Consider the following 9,643-nt stretch of genomic DNA (forward strand, 5'->3'; position numbering starts at 1 on the left):
GCTCCTGATGGCTGACCCCGTGGGCGGGCTCCAGCAGCCGTGCCCCTGGCAGAATGCCAACATTCCCGCGGTGCTGACCGTACGCGGGAACATCGGAGATGCCGACCTGCCACACCGCCTCAACGCCATCTCCACATGGCTACAACAAATGGCACAGAAAGGTATTGTTGACGTTGTGTTTTTTCTCTTCTCTGAGTGGAGCAGTTTTTCCCATAAATTTTTCTAATGGAGACAATATTACTTACGGACCACAAGTCCTGATCCAGTGAATATCTGAACTACACTGCACTGCCCCCTAAAAAGTATCTGAGGGTTACATGTGTGTAACATCTGTGTCCATAATATCACCAGGGTCCATAATATCGCCACCTTGAGAAAAAGTTTGCTTAAAGATATTTTTACCGCAACATACCCTACATGTACATTTGATGTGTGAAGGAGTGCATACCAAAAGTATGATGCAGTAAAAATATCTTTAAGCACACTATTTCTCAAGGTGGCGATTTTATGGAACCTGGTGATATTATGGACACGGATGTTACATGTATGAGTTTTAACATTTTTGGGAAGAATACCTGATCCCTACTGTGGTCATGTCTTAAGGACTCAATATGTGTCTTGCACTTTAGAAAGATGTCCTTCTGTATCTGACTCCTATACTGTAGAAGAATTATGGTGAGAACACTGATATATATACACCTCATCTTGTAAGCTCACCTCAGTCTTTTAGCATTTGCATAATATATGGGGAAATGTTACAATGGCCTTCTTTGTTAGGATAAGACTGTCATTAGGTTGATATTTCATCATGTAATTCATGATATATATTATTCACAACAGGCAAATGATCTTATTTGTATTGTCAATAAGAATTTAGAAACATAATTTGTCAGTTGTAAGGTATTAATTTGGCAAAGGTATGAGGTTGTGGAACTCTAGTTTTCAGGACACACCATTTTTTCTGGTCCTTACTTGTGACATGTTGTCCTGCAGGTGACCAGGAAGTGAAGGTATCCCGGGTGCAGCCATGGAACAGTGTTCGTGTCACCTTCAACATCCCGCGCAGCGCGGCGCAGCGCCTGCAGCAGCTGGCAGAGACACGCAACCAGCAGCTGCGCGACCTGGGCATCCTCGCTGTGCAGGTGGAAGGTCAGTGCTCAGGGCTCAAAATACTGTAATTCCTGATTTTTTCACAGTACCGTTATGTTCACTGTTTTCACTGTCACTTCTGTACCGTGAACTTCTGTCACCAGTGCACCTATTCCCAAAAATGAATTTTGAGCCCATAAGTGCTTCATCCTCCTATATTTAGTATTCAGTATTCGAAATACATTTTTGGAGCCAGGTGTGCTACTCAAGCCAAAAACTATGTGGCAAATCTGAAATTTAGGTTGCCCTCCTGATTTTGTTGTTGTAAGTATAGAATAACTTAGGCTCATTTTAAGGTCATCTATTTATACCACACAGAATTTGATACATATTAAATTGTGGTGAATGATAACTGCACAATCAGGTATTTAGAACACTGGTTTCATGTACATACGTGAAGCGTGTGCACTGTTTTTGAAAGTTTGATTTTGAATACTAGATACGGGTTCTACAATTTTTTTGTCTAGGGACACCAAATTTTGGTACCTTTTTCATTATGTTTGAACAAAAGTACTTTTGTATAGAATTGTTTAAGCCGTAAATTACAAACACTAGGGAACAGTTTCCCTGCTATTACAAAATAAAACCACTGTGGAAGTTCTTAATATACAGTGTTTAAAAACGTGCCTTCAACTTAGTTGCAGTTGACTCTATAATAGATAAGTTCCCAAGCTTTAGACATGTAGATAGAATAGAAAAATTCGAATTCCTCATGAAACTTGACAAACCATGTATCATTCTCTCAATATGTTCGTACATCTTTGCGTCAAGAAGTGAGAAGAAGTTGAACCTGTAAATAGTAGATCACATTAGTATGTATAGTATGTAAGTGTCATTGCTGTATTCTTTTCCCTGTTTACCCATGACCTGTACTTAGTTCGTTAGAGCACAAATGTACAATGAAGGTCTTTCATTTATTCAATAATTATTCACTTTCCAGGTCACCAGGAGGTAGTGTTGAACACCCCTCCCCCCATCAGTATGACAGGACCCCCCCTGGCACCCGGCCTCCCCTCCACCGCTACCCCCCAGTTCCCTCAGCAGTCCCCCCAGGGGGTCCCCCGCCCTGCCTGGGCCACTTCCCCAGGGGGACAGGTCACTCCAGGTGAGGGTGGGGTTCTTATTATCATGGGACATGGGAGGGTTGGGAATCCTTTTTCTACACACTTTACCTGCACTGGTGCAAATACATGTAATATATGTGGAATACAACACGGGGTATTCCGTATCGCCCGAGGTATCGGCCCGGCTGCGGGTCGGATCGCCCGCAGGCCGGAGGGCGATCCGATCCGCGGGAGGGTTGGGACTGCGGGCAATGCGGAATACACCGTGTTGTATTTTATTTATGTCATACCCACCCAAGAAAACACGCCTTTCAATGCAAAAAAAGCAAGATGAGCCAAAAGTTGGTGCCGCTAAACCCTAAAATGCAACAACATCAATTCCAACGTCCGGATTCTGTATTCGAACTTTCAAAAGGGGCACACGCGGTTAGGGCGAAACACGTTCGATTCCATTTATGGAAGCCAAGGAAGCGTTCGATAATGGGTTCCGGACCGGGCTGTACCGTAAAGTACGGCCCGATCCGTAACCCGTTATCGAATGTTATCGCGGCCCGGGTATGATATAATGAAAATAACCTGCACCAGACACATTTTAGCTCCACCACTCAGAAATTAGAAAGTATGGATCATACTAAAAACTGTTCAGAAACCATGATTGCCATTGTTTTTTCTATGCTTCATAACAATGCTGGTAAATGAACACATACAGTTGTATTTATATTATAAACCCAGTACATGTACATCGGTTTCAAGCTCTGCATGTACATGTATGTATATGGTTAAATATGCTATCACTATGCAATTTTTTTATGCACTGTCTTGCAAAATATTACAAAATTATAAACCCTTAAGTAGGCTTAACTGCATGACAAAGATGAAGTGAGAGTACCAGTCAGAAAAGTAAGAAACTAGAGCTTGACCTTTTTTTCATGTTTATTTTCGCCAGGTGAAGGTATGATACCTGGACAGTTTTCACCTGTAGGGAACATCCGCCCTCCTACAGCTGCCCAGGTGCCTGCCTTCAGCTTCACTGCACAGCAGATGGGCCCTCAGAACAGGTCAGGTCACGGTGTGGTCATTTCTATCTTTCTATCTATCTTTCAGTACTTGCTCAAATAGTGATGCATACCGGTTCACTGAACTTGGATCCGGACTTGTAACAATGTTTAGGTTCAAGTCCAAAAAAACCTATAAGCCAAGAACCGAGTCCGGACTTATTACCATAAAAGACAATTTCACATACCCCTTTTCTTTCCAAACCACTTAAAACCTTCCGTAGATTGTAAAATATTTGCTGCAAAACGAAGAAAACATTGCCATCGGGCATCGTCAAGTACTGGCCTCCATGTTATGTGGCCAAAGTTTCACCCAGACAACATTGCAAGGTTGCCAACATGCAATTTTGTATATGCCAATGGGTTTAGGTCCGGACTTTTAAGTCCGGAACTGAACCTAAACCTCTGGACTTGAATCCGGAGCTGAACCTAAACTTGGGTTTAGGTTATAATGCATCACTATGCTCAAATACATTTAATTTCATTCAAGAAGGTAATATATAGCCCTTACTGTGCAAAATGCCAAAAATCAGTTACTCAAGCAACTGAATATGATTTTGGAAATGGTTAGACATTTCAGCTAGTATTCACTAGCTTTCGTCAGCGACTGAGAGTGAGAGATTAGAGGGGAAATGCAGGTTAAAAAGCACAAACTATGTGCAAAATTTGTAGGTAAATGTTTAGACATTAGAACTAGTAAGTATACTTGTGATACTCGATATCTTGAAGTTGTCACCCAATAAAGGACACTAATATGAAGACAAATATCAATACTGTACATACTAATAATCATTTCATAGCACAGATAGTTGAAACATTTAATAGATATATTAATCATGTACCAAGAAGTGGGAACATTTTAAAGAAAATCACACCATGTTGCTGGTAGTACTTGCTACACTCTGGCACAACCACAAAAAAATGTCACTCAAGTTCACTAAACCTGTTGTACATTGTTTTAAGTGTTTTCGTCTGCAATAGAAAAACAATGTGTATCCCAATTCTATAGAAATCTTATGCTATACATATAGAGCAAGCTAAGTGTGGAAAAGTCCTTTTAGAAGAATATTCTGTTTACAATTAACATGTGTTAATATATTTCAGGATGCCGATGCCGTCACCAGGTGGGTTTGTACGGCCCCCACAGGACCAGCTGCCCTTCAGACCTGAGCAGGTGCCTTCTAACACAGGTTTGTTTGTTTGTTTGTTTGTTTGTTTGTTTAGGATCTCTATCAGTGTGAATTTCACACTACTCTTCCTGGAGTCCATAGTGAATAATCAAATAGTATTTGGACCATCGCACACCGGGGCATGCCCCTACTCTTTTTCAAAAGGTGTGGTGGGTTCTTTAACTTTCGTGGGGTGTGGCTCTCCCAAACACGGGACCTCCATGTAACGTCCTATCCGAGGGACGTCCCTAACCAAAGCTAGGTACTCATTTCCACCTGAGTAAAGTGAGGAAAGTCGTGTTAAGTGCCTTTCCCAAGGTGACAAGGTGGGGTTTGAACCCGAAACCTCTTGGTTCCGGTCTGAAGACACTAACCGCTAAGCCACATGACCCCACGTACAGGTAACACAACTGTGCTGTCATCATGTGTCTGCAAACAAGCCTGCCAATTCAACTTTAGCTGTCTTTTTCAGAGAAAGATTAACCATACTACATGACATTGCACTACTACATGTACATACAATTACATGATCAAATACGTGTACATACTATGATTTAATTCAATCAGGTATTTCTCAATGATCATGCAATACAGTTCCAATACATTCACTGAAACACAATGTCATACTTCCCAGAAGCCTGAAAACTCTTATTTTTAAATTAAATGTTATTATCAGCCACACAACTGGTTGAAAGGAAAAATGAACTATGCAATTTGTGGACATTCACAAGTTTACATTCCACCATTGCAAGTAAAAGCAGCTTTAGCAGCTTTATTCAACTGAGCCCCCAACATGCCAAAATTTAGCTTCTAAATAAAATTTGAAATGAGCAGTGCTGTGTACCTAAACCCACATTTAGGTTCAAGTCCAGATTCAAGTCCAGAGGTTCAGTTCCGGACATGTAAGTCTGACCTTAACCCATGGCATATACAAAATTGCATGTTGGCAACCTTGCAATGTTGTATGGGCAAAACTGCGGCTACATACATGTAACAAGGAGGCCAACACTTGACGATGCCCGATGGCAATTTTTTCTTCATTTTGCAGCACAGTTTGCAATCTATGTTGGGTTTTAGGTGGTTTGGAAAGAAAAGGGGTACGTATGTGACATGTTTTTTTTTTTGTAATAAGTCCAGAAACAGTTCTTTTAGGTTTTTTTGGACTTGAACCTAAACATTTTTACAAGTCCGGAACCAGTCAAGCAAACCAGTACACAGTAACAGTAACATGTACAAAATGTATACCCAACAACTTTCAATGGAAAGCTGGATTTTATTTATTGAGAATTTAGTTATTATTGTTTTAGATATGCATTCTTCTGTAGTTTGTGAAAAACTGTATGAATGGTTTGTTTTCTCCAGGAGGGCCCCCAGACCAGGTTGGTTTTCCTCCGACCCCCCAGAACTTCCCCCGAGGTTTCCCCCCTGGTTTTCATCCTGATGGTAGCTCCGGTTTCCCGGGAAACCAAGGACCACCCGGCCCCATGCAGGGACAGGTGAGAACAGAAAAAATATTTATTTTTTTTAATTTCTGTTTTATTTAATCAGGGTAGAAACCTCAGTGCTATTTAAAAACACTGCTTTTCAGGAATGCCCTGTACATGACAACAAGTTACACATGAAAACAATGAAACCAACACATTAAACAATACATAAAGTTACAGAACAACCAAGCGTCAAAACAGCATCGTTTACCGTAAATCAATGTCGTAAGCAAAAAAAAACTTTAGATCCAACACAAAAAAATTCTCTCACCTAGAGCTTTCGACCAGTCACTCTGGTCTTCCTCAGTAGACTGACCCAGTGAAGCTTGTCATGTGGCTTCTTTGAAGTGTGACGTCAACACTGGGTCAAAGGTATCCGGTAGACGATGACAAGCCTCACTGGGTCAGTCTACTGAGGAAGACCAGAGTGACTGGTCGAAAGCTCTAGGTGAGAGAACTTTTTGTGTTGGATCTAAAGTTTTAACTCTAAACATGTAGCTACCAAGAACACAGATAAACTTTCATGATAGTACATATGTGTATAGTGCACATTTTAGAGGAACATGTTGATAACACATCTCTGTGACCATCACTGCTCTTGTACTTTGTATTTCTGACTTTTTCGATTGCATCTCTACAGATGCTCCCCTCCATGCAGGTGCGAGGTGGCGCGACCCGGCTTCCAGTCCACCACCTCCTGCACAATGCCGGACTGGCCCAATCTGCCGGCGGGGGAGACCCTAACCTGCAGGGGAGGGATGTGACCCAGAGCAGCCCACTGCTGGTCAACCTGCTGCAGAATGACATCTCAGGGAACGCCAACATCTCACTAGCAATATCACGTACTACACAGTCTCTCATGCAGGTAAGGAGAACACCAACATCTCACTAGCAATATCACGTACTACACAGTCACTCATGCAGGTGAGGGGAACGCCAACATCTCACTAGCAATATCACGTACTACACAGTCACTCATGCAGGTGAGGGGAACGCCAACATCTCAGTTTCAGTTTCAGTTTATTTTATTTAACCAGTAATTACAACTCAGGCCATCCCGGCCTGTTTTTCAGGTAATCCTGGATACACATAAAAGTACACACAACAAATACACAGTACATAAACTATTACTAAATTACAACATCCTAAACATCAACAGTGTCAAAATCCTGCACCTAATGTTCTGAATAAAAGTCCTAAGAAGTCCTGCTCCTAATGAACTGTTTAAAAATCCTGAGAAGTCCTGCTTCTAATGTTCTGTTTAAAAGTCCTGAGACTAAGGAGCTGTCGTTGCTGTATCGGAAGAGTGTTCCACAGGTAAGGACCATAGTACTGTAGACTGCTCCTGTACGCCGTGACTCTTGCTGGTGGACAGCAGAGTAGGTGAGGGTCGTAGTCATTGAGACGCTTTAACTCTGACCGAGTAGTCCGTACACTTAATGTTGGAGCAGTCTCCCACTTGAACAGAGATGACATGTACACCGGCGCACCTCCACGAATCGCCTTAAAGACATTAACGAGAGTTGTAATTTCTGTTCGTTTGCGCACAGAATCTATCCCTGCCTCAGCTCGCAGGTTAACCGCTGAGACATGGTCCTGGAGTTTGTGACCTGTAATAAGCCTTGCAGCTCGGTTGACCAGTCTGTCCAGCTGTGACATAAGAGTCTTGTTGCTCTGTACAAGACTTGGCAGCCATGCTGTGGCACAATACTCCAGATGAGACAGTAATAGTGTCTGGTACATGGTACGCAGAACTTCCTTTGTAACAAAGGCTCTAGCACGCCCCATGGCTCCGAGTCCGCTAAGAAGCTTCTTCGTGATTCTGTGCACATGAGCTGCCCACCTGAGTGATGGGTCAAGAGTAATGCCCAAGTAGGTGAACGAGTCAACTTGCTTATATACGTTCACACCGTCTGTTATGTTGACGGATGTCCCAGCATGCCTCAATTTCTGAGGGAGCCCGAAGAGCATCGATTTGGTCTTGTCAGGATGTACATGTAACAGCAACTTATTTTCGTTTAGCCATTTTACAACTCACTAGCAATATCACGTACTACACAGTCACTCATGCAGGTGAGGGGAATGCCAACATCTCACTAGCAATATCACGTACTACACAGTCACTCATGCAGGTAAGGAGAACGCCAACATCTCACTAGCAATATCACGTACTACACAGTCTCTCATGCAGGTGAGCAGATAGACAACACATTACTTATCATGCGATTTTTAGAATAAACAAGAAGAGTTTTAAAAAAGCACCTTGGTGACATACATGTATTGATAGTTATTCAAATTAAGGACATTACTATGTAACAGTAGTTGTATGGTTTACATTTTGAAATTCATAGCTTCTGTATTCAGTGTATTTTTAACTTTAAGTTAATAATATATACATGTACAATTAAGAACAGGTCTTGTATATCATACATGTGTACATGATCAGAGAGTTTCTCTAATTCAACATAGGGAATATGATAATTTTTTTTAATGAAATTTCTATGAGAATTACATTTTTTGTACAATAAAGGAGCAATCACCCTTACAGTGCATTTTGTGTTTCAAGTGTGTTATTGAATGTTGCATAGAAACTTTTTTTGGTTTTGACAGAAAATCACAGTGCATTGCTACCAGGACTGTCACTTCTTTATAATTGTAAACATTTTGTCTTCTTTTCTGCAGCAGGGTGGCATGCAGGGAAACCTGCAGCAGCAGCTGGCCATGCTGCAGCAGAGCGGGTTGCTGCCGCAGGGTAACATGGCCTCCCCGGGCGCCCTGCAAAACATGCTGCAGCAGGCCGGGATGTTACAGCAGCAGCAAGAACAGCAGCAACAACAACAACAGCCTCCGCCAAAAAAGCCGGCCAAGCGCCGCGACCGCTCGCGAGCTCGGCAGCGTAACAAGTCCAACCAGCAGGCGGACGCGGCGGGACTCCACACCGTCCCTCCGCTGCCCTCGCCGCAGTCCGCCATGTCGGGATCGCCAGCTTTGTCCGCCGGGTCCCCGGCTCTGTCTGCCTCCCCCAACATGTCTGCCTCGCCGTCCATGGCAGGGGCAGGGGGGATGGCATCTCCCAGTACACAACACTTCCCCAGCGCCCCCTCCCCCTCCATCCAGCAGGGCTTTCCGAGTACCTCCTCCCCATCCCTACCCCAGGGGTTCCCTCGGAACTCTTCCCCTGCCGTCCAGAACAACTTCCCCACAACGTCCTCTCCTGCTGTCCCTCCTAACTACCCCTCTACCTCGTCCCCGGCTGTCCCGCCTAACTTCCCCCCTACCTCGTCCCCAGCCGTCCCGCCTAACTTCCCACCATCCTCTTCTCCGATGCAGCCAGGGTTCCCCCCGAGCTCGTCACCTGCCATGCAGCTGCCCACCAGTACAGCCTCCATGCCTCCGGGCTTTCCCCCTACGTCTGCATCAGGTGTTCCACCTGGCTTCCCGCCATCATCAGGTGCCCAGCCCCACTTCCAACCTCCGTCGTCTGTCGCTATGCAGCAGCCCGGCTTCCCGGGCATGCCCGCGCACGCCAACATGACCCAACAACATCAGAACTTCCCCAACAACCCCCCACCATCCTTCCCACAGGCCATGCCCGGATCCTCCCCCATGCACACCCCCTTCTCCAACTCCCCCTCCCCTACCATGCAGCAGAACTTCCCCCGGACATCCCCCTCTCAGTCCCAACCCCCCCTCCCCCCAAACTTCCAAGGCCCCTTCCCGAA

The 9,643-nt window shown here is 44.1% G+C and overlaps 1 protein-coding gene across 1 annotated transcript in view; it reads left to right on the forward strand.

Moving 5' to 3' along the window:
- LOC109466905 (extensin-like) overlaps nucleotides 1-9,641 on the forward strand; it is a gene marked incomplete at its 3' end in the record, with an annotated part of 12,074 nt that extends 2,433 nt beyond the window's left edge. Inside the window, exons 2-9 of the mRNA XM_019764771.1 lie at nucleotides 1-161; nucleotides 994-1,149; nucleotides 2,090-2,254; nucleotides 3,160-3,271; nucleotides 4,373-4,458; nucleotides 5,800-5,933; nucleotides 6,562-6,786; nucleotides 8,604-9,641. Of these exons, the coding sequence (XP_019620330.1) occupies nucleotides 8-161; nucleotides 994-1,149; nucleotides 2,090-2,254; nucleotides 3,160-3,271; nucleotides 4,373-4,458; nucleotides 5,800-5,933; nucleotides 6,562-6,786; nucleotides 8,604-9,641 (2,070 nt within the window). The remainder of the gene's footprint in view (nucleotides 162-993; nucleotides 1,150-2,089; nucleotides 2,255-3,159; nucleotides 3,272-4,372; nucleotides 4,459-5,799; nucleotides 5,934-6,561; nucleotides 6,787-8,603) is intronic.
- Between the last annotated feature and the right edge of the window lie 2 nt (nucleotides 9,642-9,643).

This window comes from Branchiostoma belcheri, unplaced genomic scaffold (genome assembly GCF_001625305.1).
Source record: "Branchiostoma belcheri isolate BF01 breed outbred unplaced genomic scaffold, Haploidv18h27 scaffold171, whole genome shotgun sequence".
Taxonomy (NCBI): domain Eukaryota; kingdom Metazoa; phylum Chordata; class Leptocardii; order Amphioxiformes; family Branchiostomatidae; genus Branchiostoma; species Branchiostoma belcheri.